General features: G+C 37.4%; 1 protein-coding gene across 2 annotated transcripts; it reads right to left on the bottom strand.

The window, feature by feature from the left end:
- Nucleotides 1-1,602: 1,602 nt before the first annotated feature.
- On the bottom strand, nt 1,603-19,759 carry ALX1 (ALX homeobox 1). Of its 2 annotated transcripts, none has more exons than XM_053978069.1 (4): nt 19,481-19,759; nt 16,953-17,257; nt 13,282-13,410; nt 1,603-2,245 (listed from the first exon to the last, which is right to left on the bottom strand). In XM_053978069.1, exons 1-4 carry the CDS (start codon nt 19,710-19,712, stop codon nt 1,925-1,927), a joined length of 987 nt encoding a protein of 328 aa, XP_053834044.1. In that variant the 5' UTR covers nt 19,713-19,759; the 3' UTR covers nt 1,603-1,924. The 2 variants fall into 2 exon arrangements, with proteins under 2 accessions (XP_053834044.1, XP_053834045.1); XM_053978070.1 differs by lacking the exon at nt 1,603-2,245 and adding an exon at nt 10,299-10,324.
- Between the last annotated feature and the right edge of the window lie 1,299 nt (nt 19,760-21,058).

The raw sequence follows: 21,058 nt of genomic DNA, 5'->3' as shown, positions 1-21,058 counted from the left end.
GTCTAAACAGACCATAAAAAATTGAAAAGATAACTTCTAGCCAGAATACTCTTTTCCAGCTCCTCAGGCCAAAGTAGAAGCTAATTTTCAGAAGGAGAATCAAATCAGGAAACCACAAATTGGAGTATATGTATGTGTTAAAATCTGGGTTTATTACAAGTGGAAAATAAGACAACCTTCCTTTCAACCTTCCTATGTAAGACTCTGCTGTAAAAATCCCATTTTTAGTTAATCCTGATGGTTTCAAAGTCAAGTTTGTTTATTCCCTTGAAAGGCTACAGAATGAGTCCATCTCCTATTTTTATTTCAAATTTAGCCCCCGTGAGTGGGAGAAGAGAAAATCTGGGGATTCCTGTGTGTTTGTTTTTGTGAGTACTGGTAGCTCTGCAGTTGCTGTGGTGAAATCTGCTTCCCGATCTTCCCTTCTTCCCCCATGCGCCCTCTGTTCCTAACTAATGGCCAGAGAGAAAAGCAAGAATGAGCAGGGGGTGCCCTGAGAGTTGTATCCTGTTCTAATCACAGCCATGCAAGTCCTTCTTTATTTCAATTAATTTACTTTGCCTTTATGAACCTGAGAGACTGACTGTTGCTTTCAAAGAGGCTGACATTTCACTCATCTGAAGGAGCTTGGAATGTGACAGGGGAAAGGGAGGAGAAGTAAATCAAAGCAGATATCAATTCTCCAGATGTAAAGTATTTTTCTTCCCCTCTATTTTTTTTCCACCAGAAATGTCAGAAAGTCTGCTGACATTTTAATTCCTTTGTGATAGGCTGGGAGCTGAGAGCCAAGTCCTGCTGCCATTGCAGTCAAAAAGATTTTTCCCATCTACTTTAAGGGTAGCAAACTAGTCTTACACTCTGGAAAGCATATAACCAAAGTTTTAACAAAATGTAAGTAAAACTAAATGAACATTACTGTAACATCATCTTAAGATCAGATACAAACTGAAATTAACAAGGCTTGTTGGACTTTTTTGTTTCAATTTGACCATAGAGTAGCAAAACCCAGTAAAATGGACTGTACTGGAATACCTCATTCTCGTGTTGTTTGGGGTTTTTCCCTAATCTGAATTCTGTTAAAAGTGTAAGAGTACTATTCCATGTTGTCTATGAGTCACCCAAGCTTCATGATACCCTATCTGTAATCTTTAAGATTTAATTAAAATATACTAGTTGACATATAATCTGTGCACATCTTTGAATACTCTATAAAGCACTGTGATCCTACTTTTAGCATTATATGTGACCAAAAATCAATCTCATTATCTTTAATAGAAATACACTCAGATCCATAAGATAAAGTAGTATCTTCTATTCTTATTACTTAGCTGTTCACTGATATAAATTCAACAAGCTCATAATGCATTTAACGAAACAGCAGAGCTGGCTCAGAGCAGTAGCGTGGTGCTGAGAGAACTCAGTCTACAAATTCTACCTACAACACGAATAGTCATACATTTCCTTCTTTGCGTGGTGTGCTTAGAGATTTACATCATGGGTGCAGTATAATAAATTTACTTTCCTTTACCAAGTTGTTCCTTTATAAAGTATGCAATTGTAAAGCATGAAATTTTTTATACAGGACTGCTAAAAGCCATGGAGTAGACATATTTGCTTAGTAGTTTTATTTTTTTTTTCAGGTTCTATAATCATATTTCATCAACTGGTACAACAAAACATATATAAAAAGAAAAACAAAGAGGGCTTGTTTAGCTTGATGCATGGTAAATCTATTTGGTTTATTCTTGGTTTATTGTTAAATATTATATTGCATTTCTTTAAGCAGACATCGTGTATATTGTGACTTCTAGCATTCCACACACAGCAGCTTATTGTTGTTCCCTTTAAATATGGGAAATAAAAATGGTTTTAGTTTGCTTTAAAAAAAAAAAAAAGAAAGAAATTGAGAGAGGGTACTGCTATATTACATGGCCCAAGAAATATTGGCAGCATGCTCTTTGGCTTTCATCCGTAGAACTGCAATGCTGGAGGACCTCCTTTCAAACTCTGGCTTGGTTTCAAAAGCATGTCCATTGGTTGCCCCAGAAAGCAACGAGTCAGTGAAAAAATTATTGAGGGGCATGTGGCTAAATTGGTTCTGGTGGTTTGAAAAGCCTGTGTAGCCAGAATCTGTCCGGGGTGAGTGGGAGTAAGGTGTCATACAGGAGGACGTATCTCGTGGCAGCATGCAGGAGGTAACCACAGAACCACTGGCCGCATTCCCTGCCCACAGATTGTTCTGAATCTGGAATATATAAAATGAACACAATTAAACTTAGATAGTTCATCTTTTGTTTTCTGCAATGCTTGGTTTGCTTTACTGCACATATAATTAGTTCCCCTCTAAAACAAGCAACAAGTATTTAACAAGTTCTCTGCAATCGTGTCAGAAAATTGTGTGAAGAGATCACATGAGACAAAATATGAGATCGTTCACTTAAGTGCAAGGGCTGATGAATCATGTTCCTTACTTTGCCATCCTTTTGTCCTGCAGCTCCGTATATGATGTCTAGTGTTGAACCTCAGGATGCCATCAGCCCAGTCAGTCAATAAAATTAATGGAAACACATGACTGACATCAGAGTGTCAAAAGAGTGTACAAGATCATAGATATTTTCAACATAAATGCTTCTCCTCATTTGAATTCCCACTGTAATGGTAGGAAAAGGGTGAACAAAACAAACCAATTCGGATTTCTCATGTGATAAAGCCCAACAAGTATTTGAAAAATTTAATAATGAGAAGTCATGCGTAATTACTTTAAAACAAATGAAACCCTAAAACGCAGGAATTACTGTTAATACATTCAAGACCTTTTCTTAAATTTGTTTCAAAGATAGATTTGACATAAAATTTATTTTCATTACTTTTTATGTGAAACTATACTTTGAGGGCATTTCTCTTTCAGCATTCAGCCTGAACAAGCTGCATTGTGCATCCCCGGAAAATGTTGCATGACAGACTAGGACACAAACTTTGTGGTTACCAGCAATGTCTGGAGTAACCATGTATTCAAGCTTTGATGTATAATCCTTTCTATACTTGGCAGTCGCTTAAAGCTCCACTCTGTCTCTTCTCTGAGGCCTTCTACCATCTATGTATAGATGCTATTTATGGATAGGTATTTTTCACTTGTTTTTTATAAGATGAACGGACAGGAAGATTTTTAAGACCTAACATAAGTCAGCTCTTGTTGTTATCTCAGACTGCATGGTCTTTCATTCCTGCTCTATTCACTCTGATTTGATCAAACTTCACACTCAGCAACTGCCCTCCTGTTTTCCCAAGCTCTCTACTCTCTTTCTATCAATGCTACTTGCATATGTTATAATTTCTGCGTGCTCAATCTTCCTCAGTTATTCCTCATTCACCATTATAAAATATACAGCTTTGTATGTCTTCTCCACTTTTACCTATATACCTTTTCTGAATGCTGATTTTTTTAATGTGCAAATAACATCAGGCAAGACATTTTTAGCCCCCATTCACAGTACAGATCTTGTCAGCCAGTAACTATATGCTTTCCTATTTGTTTTGCTTTACTAAATGTGTCTTCCCTCTAAAAATCTGTTGTCTGTTCAGTGTATTCTTGCCCTGATGCACTGCCGTTGAGCCCACGCGTCTTTGTTCTCTGTGATATGTTGGAGTAACTCAATTACTCTTCAGTTAGCACTGAAAAGTGAATTCCCACTTCAAACTTAATTTTAAATTCACATTCCAAATCCACAGACAAAGGAATTTTGACTTTAAGATATAACGGTTATCTCTCTAGCTGAGTGATTTTTTCTGTCAAAGTAGAGGTCAGAGGAAGTAATGAATTATGACAGACACGCACAGAATGAAAACATGTTTCTAAGGCTGATGAGTTGTGTTTTCTCCCATTGTCCTATCACTTTGCAACAGCACACACCAAACCACCAACAAGCTAAAGCGATAAATTACGGTTCACTGAACTCCTCTAGCTGAGATCTAGTGCAGATAAAAAGGATGAAAAAGTCTTATTTTAAAAGTTGATATTTTAAACAGTTGTATTAGCAAGGTCATCAGGAGCTGACAAACTAATCTGGACTCCTTGGGAATTCCAGCAGAAAAAAAAAAAAAAAAAAAAAAAAAAAAAAAAAAAAAAAAATCAGTAAATGCTCCATTTTGGTTTCCTCTAAAAGCCTGGGGGGAAATCATGGTAGCAACACATCTCCCCAAACTCTGGGTCTGCTAGCTTGTTTACACAGACATGCATGCATGCAGTTATAGTTCCACACACTCATGGATATGCCTTTCCACGCACACCCACATAGCTGGGCACACCTCAGGCTTCTGCTCTTGCATATTTTAGGTGGTCTGCTGGGAGGCAATGGAGGAAGTAAGGTCACTGAGGAAGGATATGGAAGATTTTTCCTTCTTCTTGTGGGCCTCCTGAAGTCTATATGAGGAAATCTAAAAAAAAGTTTCTGAACTTTGCAGTTGCCTCTTCTCATAATCACTTTTCAGAAGACTCCAATGTCAGCCCATTGGAGACTCTCTACAGTTTGACATGATTCCCAGCTGCCTTATTACTTCTTGATTAACCTACCTGAGCCAGTTTTGACTTATAATCAGACAAATTTCCCCAGGGAGAGACTAGTTAACCTATGTAGTGTGTAATACACGAGCTATTTCTGAAGGAGCTCATAATCTCCAAAGCTAACTTACATGCAACAAAGTCTTATTTATCTGACTTACTGAAATTTCTTTCTAAGAAATGCTATGCCAAACGCTGCAGTCACCCAGGCAGCACAGATATAATTATGGGAGGAATTTTCAAAATAAAAAAAAATTTAAATACTAACATGAACAAGTTTGCCTTTAATACAGTCATGATGAGAAATCTTCAAAAGGTTCAGAGGCTCAGTTAGAAAGTGTCTAATAACCTATGTGGTCTGGAGGAATCACAAAATCACTCTTTCTTTTCATATTTTGAGTAGTTTGGTTTGCAGTAAACTAAGTTTAGTACCACCAATTTTCCTGATATTTTTATTCTAGACAAATCTCTTTCAATTTATATTCAGTAAGATTGCACAGGTGTAAATGAAAACAGAATTCAGCTGCAAATCCTAAAACATGCCAATGTCTTTTTCAAGAAATATGTGAACAACCTGTTAATTTCTAAAATTTTTAAAGGAGTGCACTAAGTTTCTTCCTTAGGGAAAGAAATCCAAATTATTAAACTTAACTTCAGGAATGCCACAAGATTTGAGGAAAGCTTTACATCTTCTCTCATGAGGCAGTTAATGCCTTCCAAAACAATGTTTCAGTTATATCATTTTTCTATTCATTTTAGTTGGTTGAGTGACTTCACATTTGGTATTAAATTTTCATTTCTTTACAAGGATTTACAACATAAATATCTTGTAGTGAAATTTAGGTGCAGAAGGTATTCCTGTATTAAAAATAAATACAGTAATGTTTCACAATAAGTCAAAATGATCAGACCTTCTTCTGGTATGTTAGAAGGAAAAGCAACATTATGTACATGAATTTAAAGAAAATATTTTTCCTCTTAAAATCTTGTGTGATCCATGAACTATATAAAAGGCAATTCAGAGACTGTGAATGAGGCCATACATACAGCACATCTCTGGTTTCTGTTAACATCACAAACAACTTGAGCTTTGCTCTTGTGGTTACCATGAAATTACCAGAGCCCTTCAATATATTTACCTACTGTATGTTTTATACACACATACACACGCACACACACCCTTCCTGATCGAAAAAGAAATAAGATTTCATAGCTGTGACAAGACCATAACTGGAGAGTTATGGTTGTTAACATGGTTACGATATGATTTCCTAGGCACATGACCTTCTGTTAGACACTGCAGAGGAAAATGAGCTGAGGTAATTGGTCATCCCGCTTGGTGTCATTGCTTTTTTCTGTTAAGCTTTCAAACTCCCTGAGCTTCAGCCTTTTTATGTAGCCGCTGGAGAAATCACATAAACTCAAATATCAGATTTTTCTGGGAGTTTTACTATCACTTCCCTAGCTTTGTTCTCCCATCACCTAACCCTTGACTCGTGTTATTTCAGCCACCTGCCTATCCAGACTAGAGACTGTCTCTGAGTGCATGTGTTTTAGTGTTCCACATGGGAAACAAAACACTAATCTCTTTTAAGATATCTAGATATCAAGAGATGTTATTATTATATTACATAATAAATGTTATATGTGCTGAATGTTATTATAATTACTCTGGTTAGAAATTAGAAACTACATATTTCCTCTGTGGAAAACAAGACTAAATGACACTAAATTAAGAGTTAAGAATTTATGTAATTATAGAGAACATGTGAATGTCAGACTAATTTGCTAAATTTTTGGCACTCCTCCTCTTGTACTACAAGAAAATATCAAATCTCTGCTAGCACAAGGAGCTACTTTCAGGAGATTAAATGCAATAGCTGTTAAACTGCTCAAAACTACTAGTTCACAAGTTGCATCTGTTGGCCACTCCGAGTCCATCAGCAAAATTAATTTGGTCTGTAACTTTCCACACTTTTTTTTCTGGGTGCCTCCTTAGAACATCCAAAATACAGGTAGAAATTTGCCTGTGTTTCCCAAGCTTGTAGATTCTCAGAATAATTTAAACTGAAAAGAGCCTCGGATTATTTTTCTAAACCCTTGCTTGCAGTTACTCTCAAATTTAGATAAGGTTACTCAAACCCCATCCAGCCATGTTTTAAGTTGCTCCACCTGCAGGGGTTCATTAATTTCTATGGGCAATTTGTCCCCACTCTCATTGTATTTTTACATTAATATCTAGACCGAGTACTTATCGGTGTTTAATTTGTGATCATTTTGTAGGAGCTGTTGGACAAGTGCACATGTGAAGATCACCTGTACATATCGGGCTCATGTATGAGACATGCAGCACACAGTTTTCAGATATGAATAAAATGCCAATTAGCACATTTTAGTGAGAGGCTTAATAATACAGATTTAAAATATGTGATAGACCCCTTCAGCCGACATTTGGCTTACACATGGTGAACAAAATAAAAATCTGACCATTAGATTCCACACTTAGACACATTTGCTAAGCTTCCAAATAATGTAGGGTTTGAAAAGTCATCAAGCTTTCATTCTTGTATGGGATGTTTGGTAAACTGTAAATTCTCCCTACGGCAATCTCGAGGCCGCTTACAATATGGATTAATTATATTTCAACTCTATTATACAGTTAAAGACAATATTTCATATTTTGAAAAATACTATTAAAAATTTTGTGTATCATAGGAAAAAAAAAAATTGCCGTATAATTAAGCCCCAGTAAAGTCACTCACACTTAAAGAAATACATGTTTCACAAAAAAACTCTACAGAGCAGCAAACTGAACACTGAGACTATGAGAAGGACCACATACAGTGATGGTTTATTACCAAGAAAAAATAAAAGTGCAGTGCATAAGCTACTTCGTGTGGAACAGACACCACCCAGAAAGATTAGAAGTGTCACTCCACTCTTGTTGGAAGATCAGCCACAGCAGGGCAAATGAGCACACATGCAGCAAGACACACAGCGTGCAGGTGGTGGCTCAGCCCAAGCTCCACGCTGTCACAGCTCGACAGCACGAGTGTGAGATAAAACTTCTTTGAAGCCAGATCAGGGATGTCTGCCACATCCACTCATGCTCAATCAGTGTACCCATAGCCTTAATGAACTATTGTGATTAACTGTCATTTATGTGCCTACTACAGTTAAAAGAAATTTTAAGTCATATAACATGTGGTGTCTAATACATTCCATATGAACATTTAATTGCAGCATGTAACTTTGATTATTGCTAATGAGGATTAGCCATATGTACCAAGGCTAGAGCAAACGATAATGATGATCCAAGGACTCAGTACTTAACACATGTATGCTGATACCACTTCTACACTCTTCAACTGCCAACACATTATGGGATGCCATGCTGTTCAACATATTAATTTGATTTATCCTTCTAGTGGATGGAATGCAAATTTCAGCCTCTTCCTTCTATTTATGAGATGTCATCATTTTCCTTTCTTTTTACACCTTCTATATCATTCCTGTTCCCATACATTTGAAAAGCTTTTGTTGTCTTAGGATTTCTACCTGCACTAGATTGGGCTTTTTCAACTGAAAAAAAATATTAAATTCTATCACATCCAAGTCTTGCCTGCATTTTCAAGAAAAAATTTTAAATACCCAAACATTTTACATGTGATATCAAGAAGGAAAGTAGAATGGTGTGACAAAATTAATCATTTTAAAAGAATGTAGAAGAAAAATTACAAAAAATGAACATGATTAAACAACAAGTAAGGAGGAAAGATGCAAAGAAAGGAAAGAGCCTAGATGGGAGAAAAATGTTGACTTTTTAAATCTGCTTTTCAATGTTACAATTTAATGTTTATTTACATACTGATGCACTTATTTATAAAGACATCTTTATCAATTTGATTCACACAGGGAAATCTGGGAGTCTTGTGTATGTAAATAAAGGGGGGCTAAAATGAAATTTTGTCTCAGGTTTTCTTGCTAGTTCTCATAAATAATCATTGAATCTGATGACATCAAGTACCTTTGTAACAAGAGCTTTCCCAGTAACATAGGGTGGCAGAGGAAGTCAAATAAAGACCAATAAGGGAAGAGAAGAACAAAACTAAAGTTTTTTTATTGTTCCTCTTCCAACATATTTATACATCTGTGTAGATAACTACAGATTATTGCAGGTGAACCAGGTATCAGAATAAAAAAAAAATGTTGACAGATCATCTTACCTATTTTACACCTTATGTTTTAGGAATAAAAATTTTAGTTGATCAGCTTTTTGACAGCTGTAAAGGGAACCCATGTCTGGCATAAAAATCCTTTTGGTTAAGTTTTTTAAACACAAATGTCTAATACTTATCAGACCATGGCTGCCTAAAATGAAGGATGGATCCTTCTTTTAAATCCTGTTCACCAACACTTCAACAGTGTCTCAGATATCCTGAGACATATTTAATAACACTCTACACTGTATTTAAGTGACCAAATTAAGTATGGCTTGTTTACTAACATTCACTCTGGTGAAATGAAATAAACTTCTCCATGAAGGGAATCTGCATTCATTTCCCCACTGATGTTAAGATGTTCTATCTTATCAGTAGGATATTGCTAGTTAAGCTAAAAATGTCTAGGATATGTGTTTTCCTGAGTGCACTTAAGATGACTTAGACCACAATGTGTTGCATCTGCAAGAAAACCTTGAAGTTAAACACTGAAAATAATGTAACTAAGAACTTTTACTAAAATGAATTAAAATTGCCATGCATAAAATTTTCCAAGAAAAATCTGATTTTCAGCATAATGCTGTTAAAGCCTTGAAAAAAACATCTGAATCACAGATGATTGTTCAAGAATATTGTACAAACTGCCCTCCTCTGTAACCCAGAATTTGACAGTATAATTTGGCCCGTTTAGGAGATATTAAATTTCTTGGCAGGTAGAAAAGCAACTAAAAAAAACTCCAAACAAACAAACAAACAAAAAATCTAAAGTCAGTATACTGTAAAAAATAGTTAGACTGAAAGAACAAAGCAAAGAATTATTCACAAAAGAAAGCAAAGAATTATTCACGAAATCTAAATTGTCATTATTGTGAAGATAAAGATGTAGAATTTAATAGCAAAATTAGACTGGATTATAGAGACAGGTGTTGGATCAGATCACCTTCAGAGTCACTTCCAACCTCAAACTTTCTCTGATTCAGAGCCAACCTACTGCATGAAATGAGCTGAAAGATTCATTTTCTCACAAGAGAAACCTTTCAGATTTATGAAGTCACACAATACATAGCAGCATAATGTTCTTAATTTGTATTTGATGAAGATAATTGGTGAAGAGACTAAGCAGAAGTCTCCACGACACCCTCGACTGACTGCAAGAGACTGATGCTTCTGCTGGAATGCAACTGAGATGTGTTTTCTCAACATATCCATAGTTGGACTCAAAACAGAAAATCTGCAAGCTGCAAATCCTTATAATGCATACCAGAAATTCATATTTGTTCCTGCTCTTTCTACCATAAAGCTGTAAACTTCTCAGCTTGATTTCATCCTTTTTCAATACACAGCCTATATTTTCTTGCAGCAACAGGGAGTCTGTTTTTCTCCGTGTTGCTTCTTAAATAAGCCCTAGTGATCTGTGTTCCACAATCCACAAGAAAAAAATAATTTATTTAAAAGTATATTTTAAAGCATATTTTAAAATTATTTATTTAAAGGTAAGGCAAAGCTTGTCTAATATTTACCTATTCCATTGTCACAAGAGAAGTGCCTGTAGTGGTGGTGGTACGGGAATAAAAGAAAAGGAAAAAAGGATATTTGTTTTCTTTTCTTACATTAACTACAATGAAATAAAGGAATTGTTGGGGAAATCAATTTATAACATTAAAATGAAAAAATTTTAAATACATTTTCTGCGTGAGTTGTGGGATAGATTGATGAATTTATAGCAAGTCAGGAGCTGTATATTTATTTTCCATTAGTGAAGCACTTAATAATGGACATCTAGTTCAAAAGATTTGAATGCAGTGATGTTAGTAGTCGTGTTTTTAAAACAGATTTTCATTGTTTCAGTCATTCTCACTGAAAATGTTATATATATGATAGAGGTGAGGTTTTACTGAAGGACAGGATTTCAGAATGTGAAAACTATGACGAATTACCACCAGGTTGGCAAGAATATGAATTTTTATTAAATCTTCTGTGATAATTGCCTGGACACGTACTCATGTACAGAAAAGTCACCAATTTTTTCTCTGAGGAGAGGGCTACCTTGTTTTTATCATGTAGCCAAGCTATTCATGCAAGTGCTCAGTTGAAACAGCCAATGTAAAGTGGACTCACACCTTCATTTACACCTTCCTGTTCTTGAAGTACACTACAGCACAAAGCATCATTCTCATGCAGGTGTCCCAACTCAATTACACATTTGTGCCTCTCTGTTTACCTGCAGTCTGTTAGTTTGTGCTTGTAGGTGAGCACGTTGCATTTATGCTTGTAAAAGAGTACACATTTTGTATTTCTACACATTTTAGAGAAGCTTGATCTAAGATGATGGGACTAGTATTTGCATTTAAATCTTCTGTTTTTAAGAATCTATTAATTAGTGATGGAAATATTTGCCAGGCTGAAGCTTAGTTGTGTCATCTGTCTAGCAGATATTTTTTGACAAAAGTATAAACAGGAATGCAGAGAATTAATCTTTTTAACAATCTGAAAGTACAGAATAGTTATTTTATTGGGTTAGAATTGTATAGATCATATTATCATATAGTTAAAAAATGTGGGATTTTTGAAAAATATTAATTTTAGGACAATCATTTTAAGTGCTTAGCAATCACTTGTATTATTCCATTATCTTATACTAATGAAATTTCAGTCATTTAGGAAAATATGTAGATGGATTCCTACTAAAAATACAAGATAAGTTGGCAGACACAAGTTTAGTCTAGAAATCCCAAAGCTTCAGCACTGTTCCTTGTATCACTTGTTGTGATGCTATAGGTAAGTCAGAAAGACCTTTAAAGGAGAGTTGACCACCTTGAATGAGACCTGTGAGTGAATGCAAATCTATGTCTTTGTGAATCTACCTGGGGCTACCTAGGATTGTGTCTGCCTACCTAAACAGAGAGTCATGCAGTGGTTGCTAATGCAGTTTGGGTTATTGCCCAGTTACATTTTAAAATGAAAACAAGACAGCTTACAGACAGAAAACAGACAACTTACAAGTGCCACCACAGCTGAATTGGTTGTGTCCATGTTCTGAGCTGCTGGAGCACACGGCAGCTCTGGCCCAGACACCAAACCTAGTAATATGTAACCTCTTCAGAGGTAAAGCACATTAAACTGAGTAGATGACACATGAGCCGCAGACTCCTGGTTCATAGCTAATCACATTCATAGAATCATAGAATCACTAAGGTTGGAAAAGACCTCCAAGATCATGAGGTCCAACATTTGAGCAAACACTGCCATGCCAACTAAAGCATAGCACTAATTGCCATTTCCAGTCATTTCTTGAATACTTCCAGGGATGGTGGCTCCAGCATTCCAATGCTTAACCACCATTTCAGTGAAAAAATTCTTCCCGATGTCTGACCTGAACCTCCCCTGGCTCAGCTTGAGGTTATGTCCTCTTAACCTGTCACTTGTTCCCTGGGAGAAGAGACCAAGGCCCATCTTGCTACAATCTCATTTCATGCAGTTGTAGAGAGTGATGAGGTCTCCTCTGTACCTCCTTTTCTCCAGGAAAAAAGCCCCACTCCCTCAACTCCTCCTCACAGGACTTGTGCTCCAGACCCCTCCCCAGCTCCGTTGCCCTTCTCTGAACATTCTCCAGCACTTCAATGTGGTTCTTACAGTGAGGGGCCCAGAACAGGACAGAGGATTTGAGGTGTAGCCTCACCACTGCCAAGGACCTGCACTACAGGCCAGGGTGCCATTGGGCTTCTTGGCCACCTGGGCACACTCTGGCTCATGTTCAGCTCCTGTCAACAAACACCCACCGGCCCTTCTCTGCTGAGTCAATTTCCAGCCACTCTTCCCCAACCCTGAGGAACTCTTCATTCAGCCAATTCAGAGCATGACCAAAGCAAGCTCACATAGAATATGAGTATTTTCTTAAGGTTGGCAGAAACCCCGCTACCTAATGAAGCTGAAGAGCACCAAAATACCAGTAGTGGAAAGGAACCATGCAAGATTTTTTCTTTGTATGGTGCTTTTTTTTTTATTAATTATGTGGTAAAAGCAATGTGAAGCCAGAGACATGAAAAAAAAATGGCTCCAGAATAAAAATATTCAATGTGCTAAAACAAGCAAGGAGACAAACAAAAGCAGAGAGTGAGGCAAAGCAGCAAACCAAAGGACTGGAGAACAGCGACAGAAGATGGCAACCTTATTATGCAGTATACCTTACTGTTTACTAACAGGGAACTGAAAAAAAAAAAAATTAAACCAACTATAATGGTCTGAGACAGCTGCCTCTCTCCCCCAGTGATATATTCAGTTCTGATTCTGTATGGCTATATTACAGTTTCATGCTAGTAAGAGACTTGTTCTATTTAATGGTCTGTTGAGGTCCATAAGAAAATGGTGCATGTTTAACACATCAAAAGGAAGCTCTCTAGAGATCAGATAGTTTATACTTCATCTTAGCAAAGTATACAAAACCAGAGTTGTTAGGATGGCTGCCAAATGTAGAACCAAAGTACTGCTTGGTCTTTACCATACCTGAGGGTAGCTGTCAGTCCTTGGAAGAACAGATATGTCATAGGTGGCAGCAAAGTGGCTCTTGGCTTGCTGGATCTGACCATAGCGCTCTCTTTTTCTCCATTTTGCCCTTCGATTCTGGAACCAAACCTATAGCATACAAGGAAAGAGTCATCAGGGTAAACAAAATTATATACTGTGCAAAGGGCTTTAGGAAAATAGGAGATTCTGCACAGTGGCTTTGAAAATTTCTGTTTATCTACAAAAGAGAAGTTCGCTACCTGAAAATTAATTTTTCACTGTTTCAATCTTGTAAATGTCACACCTGCTTAACTTATTGCTGTCTATTTTAAACATACATATTGTTTCATTCTTTCAAAACAAACAAACAAAAAACAAAGGCAACCTGAGAAAGATCAGTCTGTAGCAAGAAACATTCTTTTAAATTCCCATGCCCACTGACTTGTTGTGACTACCCATAATCTGCCTTCTTGAGGCGTCCATAATCTCTATCAAGTGCAGCAGTAAAAAGGCAGGAAAATTTGGCACAAGGACAGTAGTCTACACAGCAGGAAAGGTTTCTATAAAGAAGGCTAGCTAAAAGGCCAGGAAGATAATAAAAAGTCACCATGTCACAGACAGTTTTTGAACAATTGCGATTTTTTTTTCACTTTGGTGTTAGGTGATATCTGTTTCTTATAATGGAAGACAAATAATTGCACTTTCAACTATGGAATAATTTAGATTTTATGCTTAAATTTGTTTATACCCCTTGGTCTGTTCTGTAATATTTTGAGTGTCAAGTATTATATCAAAAACCCATTATATGACAATTTCTTTCTGTTACTGATAACTGTCATTGTCCCATGGTCTTAATAATTTATTCTTGTCTTTCAGACAGTTTAATTTGGACTGATTAGGCATTACCATGATGAATAAAGGGGATTGCAAAGAAAAGTAACACTGTGTAAGAGAAATATCCAACTAGTCATTATTGTTCTGGTGTAAGCAAGCTCACTGAGATTAAGAAGTCACACTTTTAACTGAACCTTTTTTTTTAAAGGAAACAATGGCATTGGTTAGTCATCCTGCTAAATTGATCATTAATTTACTTTGATATATACATACATGAATGGTGGGATTTTTATAGATACTTCCTGTATTTTGAGGGATATTTACTAGTTCCATATTTTGGGATAGTTAAAATAACATTGTTTGGTTTATAATTCCATTCTTGCATTGATCTTTGGAGAACTCAAATGTCTTTTGATACAGCTTAAGCAACCAGGGCATAATTTTGCTCATTTTGATTCCCAAGGACTTGTGGCAGATGTAGTATGTGCAATCTTTTAAAAGATTCAGCAACCAAAGCAAGGCTCATGCATATAACTCCTGAGTATATATTGTTAGGAACCTTGGTGGTAAATTTGTATTATTTATGATGCCTGAGGTTCAGCAAAAAGAAAAGGGAGGGCAAAAAAAATCTCCTGTCTCCACAAGAGGCATCAAGGACATGATAAGGAAATTTAGTCATGAAGTCCTTTCCTTGAAAAAAGACCTTGACAATCTTCTTAAAATGGGTACCAATTACTGAACTGACATGCAGCAGGAAAGAGAACAACTTAGATAAATTAGGTTCAGGTTGGCTCTCTCTGCATGCGTGCAGGACAAATATTAAATTGGATGTTGATGAAATGGTGGTGAAGGGAACTCTGGGTAAGGTATCCAGCTGATCACTCTGCTACACTAAATCAAACAATTTGCTTGAATTCATAGAAGTAAATGAGAAAAAGCACTTTTTTTTTTGCCTTGGACAATCCCCCAAAATGTTTCTGTTTACACCACTTTACTAGAAACTTACTCTTGGCAGAGATAAAGTAACCATTTGCCTCCACAAAGCAATGTAGAAATCTGCTGCTTGTTATCCTTGAATTGCCAGATGCTTGCCTTTAATGACGTAAGGCCTTGCAAATTGCTTAATCTTGTGATGGAATACTCTTGCTACTCTTGGTAGAAATGATCAACATGTCTTTCCATATTTAGCATATGAGAAATGCAAAGATCAGTTATCTTTTAAGAAAGGTAAAACATGTTTAAATAAAATAGAAATAAATACTCTCTGAAATTCTGATATAGACATATATTTTTCATTTACCGTCTTCTTTTAAATACTCTTACAATATGAAGCCTAAAAATCTTAGAAAAAAATGTGATAAGTCAGATGACACACTTTAGTTCAATTTTCCCTCCGTGTTCTCACTACTAATTTGTTCTTGAAGTAGTTCTCCGTATTCCAGAATTAATTTGTTAGAACAGTGTTTTAACATTATGCTACCTTCTTTTTTTTTTAAGTCAAGACTAAATCCCAATGAATGGAAAGCTGTACCAAATTGAGGAGAGGAATTGCACAGAGCCTAAAGAGTTAAAAGCCACTGAAACAAACTCCATCGGCATTGCTGATATCACATCGATGTAACGGAGCCCACAGTCTTGGACTCTATTTTCTGATGACAATGGCAAATGTGATGCCAGCTTGAATAGACACGAAAAGAACACTTCATTGTAAAAGTAATTAGCTGACTTTTTCTGAAAATGTTTCTGCTTTAATTTCAGTTTGTATGCATGTGCACTGACGTCTATTTCTCTATATGCATGTGTGAGTATGTGTTTAATTACAAGTTGTGAAGTTGTTATCATATTCAAGTCACTAAATTAAAAAAATTAATCCCAGTCTGTAATAATCAACAGGACTGTTATTCTCTAAATTGAAATAATTATTATTACCAGAACAGAAAAGAGATCTAAAATGAAGATAAACTTGCAAAAAGTGGCTCACACCCTTTTCTAACAGAAAAGCTCTAAACAAGAGAAAGGCTGAATTTCCTGCATATTTAGCATCTTTTCTCACCATTGCACATCAAAAGTCGTAAATATTATTGAGATTACTATATGAGCACATACTGAATGAATCACATTTGTATGCAGTTATGATATTCAAATAATGTACTAAGTGATCACCAATATGTTTCCTTCCAAAAAATAGAATAATATTATTTATAAGTTATCAAAGTTTAAAAAGCAGACATTGTACCTCCTAATTTTGTGATTTCTAAGATCATTCCATACAGAAAAGAGGAATAGATTATGTCCTTGTTTTATACAGGCACAAAGCACACACACACACATATCTATGTAAATGTAGGTATATAACTATATAGATACATATACACATTTTTGTATGTGTAGTTTCACTGTACAGTCTTTGGATAGAAACAAGGAATTTATTTACTTTTCAGACTGTAATTTTCATGCCATGACACACACAGAATCCTCTGCATCTGAGTTCTGCATTGTCATCAGTCTGAACTACATGCAACAAGTCTATAGTGGGATCTTTTCACGTAACAATCTACGTTTTCACTGCCTGGAATTCTACAAGAGATCAAGACAGCTTTACTGTTGATGTTGTTTTCTCATCCTTTAAACAAGTGTTCAGAACTGCAACACAAGCTATTTAAAAAAATAACACGTTATTTTAGCACTACAGCATAACAACTCATGTCCATAAAGAAATGAGGCAAAACAAGCTGTTTACTTTAGCTTCATGGGCTTTTGTACAATCCCCAAGAGGGTAATTTACTCATTCCTACAATGTACAATTTGTCACAGAAAAGCTGAAATCTGGTTCCTACCTGGACTCTGGCCTCAGTGAGCTCTGTTCTCAGAGCTAGCTGTTCTCTTACATAGACATCAGGGTAGTGAGTTTTCTGGAATACTTTCTCCAGTTCCTCCAGCTGCAAACTGGTGAAAGTTGTTCTGTGTCTCCTCTTCTTACTGCTGGAGACATTGCTGTCACACTTATCACCAAGTTCATCCAGGTCCCCCTTCTCCTGCAGCCCTTTCACTGGAGACATCCTGAGATTGTTGCAATTGTCCATGGGCCTGCTCAGCTCTGTGTGAAGAGGCTGTCCTTCCACTTTAGTAATCCCGTAGTTCACTGTGTACAAGGTGGGTTAACAGCTGGTTAATAAATGATCAAGGGGGAAGGAGAGGTGTTTAGACTCAGGAGTTCATATAAAACAGTTTCACAAGGAGCCAAATTCTATCGTGGCAGTGTTATTTCTATAGGAGATCATTGAAGAGGAATTTGTAATATTAACTACAGATAGAATAAAAGTGCTAAATCATATTGAATTTTAACCAAGAATGATATCTGAAAATATCATCTGAAAACTTACAAAGAAAGGAGACTGTGCAAGAGACTTGGCTATTTTCACCCTATCACTACTGCTGCTAAAGTAGTTAACAATGCATGAAATCAGCCTCAGCTAGAGTTGTACGGTTAAGGAATCTTAGCCCAAAACAGATTTTCATAGAAGAGGCACAAAGCTATTGACAAATGTGCCTTTAAACTTGGAAGCAAATGTAAAAAAAACTCTATCTCTATGAAAATACAAACTAACAGTGAAGTAAACTTAATAGTTGTAAACTGACAAATCAAGAAGCAAATTAAACCAAAAATTAAATTCACTTTTAAAATTCAATAAATTCCATATACCTTCTTTTGCATTTGTGTAGTGGAATTATTTCCAATGAAGCTTGTTATGGTTACAAAATACAGGGCATTTATGCAAAATGTTAACTTATTAAAAGAGATAGTTTCCTATACTTTGCAAAAGGATTGCAGGAACTATTTGTCTTTAGGTAACACTTTAGTGGGAGAGATAAGAAATATTCCACAGTAGCTTCTTAATAAAGAATGAAAATATTTCCTACTTTACAATATTTTTACTTATCACACATCACTGAAAAAGTAATGAAAAGTTAAAGAATTTTAAAAAAAAACTTTTTTAATTATTTTCTAAGAAAAAGGTGGGAAAAAAGATTCAAGTTCTATAGAAATTAAAACGTACAAACATGCTATGTAACATAATAAGCTAGCTTTGAGATTGTCTCATGTTCTGAGTAATTTCTTTTCTTTCAATTTGAGCTGATTGCAATGAAACACAATTTTTAGATACTTACCATCAACACATACATAGATAGGAAATGCCCTAAAGCCCTCGAGGTACACAGTAAATTAGCTAATTAAGAAAAACTTCAATGTATAAATCAATTTCCTATGGGTTTTTATTTTTTAAATTACACTTGAAGAAATCTATCGATTTCTTACCATTTTTTCGTACAAATAAAAGAACTTTCTCCAAAAAAATATATATACTTCAATGACTACATGAAGTCAAAAAGCATATCATATTGTTAGTCTTACTGCAGCTGATCTTAACCATGTTTTCCAATTTTTCTAGGAAATTAGTTTTTAAATTTTCTTCTATAGCGGTTTTCATTGTGTTGGAATAATGGGGAAGATTTTGAATTATTTAAAAAGAAAATATTCTTCATTCTCCTTGATTATAAGCTAGAAAATTTTAATACTTGATAAAATGTTTATTCTTTGGATGACCGACGGGATTTTGAGAACAATCACCTTCACGCATCAATTAGCAACACGGCAGAGAACCCCGCTACCGTCGCAGGACGATATTTGAAGGAAGCAGAGATGACCAAGCGGTCTTCCGTTCCCTCCCTGGATCGGCACCGGAGAGCCGGCCGTGTGCGGGGTCCGTCCGACACGGACACACCGGCGATGCTTTTTCCCGGGAGTTTGCTGGGTGAAAACGCCGCGGCTCGCAGTGGGGGCGGGGATGGCCGGGCAGCGGCCGGAGGGCGACCAGGGGCCGGTCAGGGGGGTGCCGGGGGTTGGCCAGGGTGTGCCGGAAGGTACCGGGGGGCGGCCGTGTCCTACAGCACCCTCCGGGACCCGCCGGCCCGTCGGTCCCCCGGGCGGGCTGCCCCGCGACGGGCGGGCTGCGCCGGCGTGCCCGGAGCTGTGTCCTCGGCCAGCCGGAGCAGCCGGGCCGGGGCCAGTGAGGAAGGCAGTAGCTGAAGAGCTGCACTGAAAGGAAAAGAGCTCTTCAAAGTAGGCGTTTTCCTTCTCCCGGATTTTTTTTTTTTTTTTTTTTTTTTTTTAATACTAGGGTAGTAGTGTTATAACAATAGTATTGTTACTTTACTACTATTGTTATTTTACTAGGACCTGACAGCTCCTCGCATGCCCACACCCGAAGGCTGCACAGCTGCCTTTGGTCACCCTGGGCGGGAGAATCCTTGCCCTCCCCCGCACATCTCCAGGAGGAGGAATAACCCTGGGATGACGACTCACCGTTGCTGTCCTGGCAGGGTGATGTCCTCTCCAGCCTCACATGATGCTCAGCTCTTTGCAGAGGGTTGAAGGCCTGTACACATTTGCTGCCTGACGTTTTGCTATAAAAGGACTCATTGTCCAAAGTTTCCATAACGTGCTCCAAACTGCCTCCTGCTCCCATATAAAAGTCACTGTTCTTGCTCGGCTGGCTCTTCAGGGCAAACTTCTCGCTCAGAAAATCCATAATCATCTAAAGCTGCTTGAGAGCCTCTTCCCCAGACAGAGGCTGGACTGTGAGCAAGGGAGGGAGAGTGAGTGGATGGGAGGGAAGGAAGGAGGGAGGGAGGAAGAGGCGTTCAGCGCTTAGAGAGCTGTTTTGCCTCTGAGCCTTTGATTTGCCTTGTCTTGAAAGGGGAACCCGAAGTTGCTCTTATATCTTGAAGCTCAGCAGGACTTCTTGTGCAACCTCCCATTTCTAATGAATATGAAAATAAGCAAGTAGTCTAACTCCACCCCAGGTCCCCCAAGACCTAATCCCAACACAGGAGGGAGTTCCAGGCCCATTTTCCACAAACAGATCTGTTTCAGACAGACACACACAAGCATTTGGGGAGGGTGAGGGGAGAAAGGAAGGGAGGGAGAGAGGGAGGGAGGGAGGGGAGGGAGGACAAATAAAAAGGACATTTCCCCTTGCAACCTCTTCTCATTTCTCCAGGGATCCTGGAAAAAGTAATCCCTCGCTTCCCTCCCTCTCCCCCCAGATCCCTGAGAGGCTTACAGCAAGGTAATTTCAGGGGCACATACCCTTAAGTAAAAGATTTTCTTTAATCAATTTGACTGATATGTCGGTAGCTGCAGTCCTGTTCTCTGAAGCTGTAAAATTAAGAACCGGTGTTCCTTCTCTATTAAACAGCTCAGAAGTTTTGTCCTAGAGTTAAACAGAGAAAGAAATGTTGTAGGCAGTTGTTTGTATAGAGGGAATGTAAACCAGCGAAACTTAAAACTAGAATTCCCTCACATCAGAAAACTGGCCTAAAAGATAATTTGTCTGCTATGAAACAGATCTCAACCAGTCTGTCTCTGTGTGTGTTTGGAGTTGGGGGTATGTGTGCGTCTGTGCAAAGTGGTTAAAACGGACCTTTATTTTAAATCTCCTGAAATACTATAATTAAAAAACAATACTGTTTCTAAATGAAAGTATTTTTTTAAGTCTTAGGTAATAAAAAGAAAACGAAATGAGCCGTATATGCAGGCGTTCCTATGGATATTGGGAAAGCGGGTGGTTTCCACCCAGTGTGTGAGCTTTGAAGTGTTGAATTCCTTGGTCTTTTCGCACGTTGATAGGATTTAAAACACAGGCGAGAGAGATAGTGGACTATTTCGAAAAGGCACGAATTACGGAAAAGATCTTCCGTGCTTCCTCGTGAAAGGAGTACGCGATGAAGTAAAGCAAACCCGAGATTGCAATCACTTCAGATGAGGATTTCAGCATCGTGGGCCCGCGCTTGTCTTTTCTACTGAGGCTATTTTAGAACCCAATTCGGTGGGCCCTTCCCCCGCTGGGGCGGGGAGGGGAGAAGAAGCGAGGCTTTAATG

Source organism: Vidua macroura, chromosome 5 (assembly GCF_024509145.1).
Source record: "Vidua macroura isolate BioBank_ID:100142 chromosome 5, ASM2450914v1, whole genome shotgun sequence".
NCBI lineage: Eukaryota > Metazoa > Chordata > Aves > Passeriformes > Viduidae > Vidua > Vidua macroura.
Note: the sequence above shows the minus strand (reverse complement) of the source record. Positions and strands in the feature narration are given on the sequence as shown.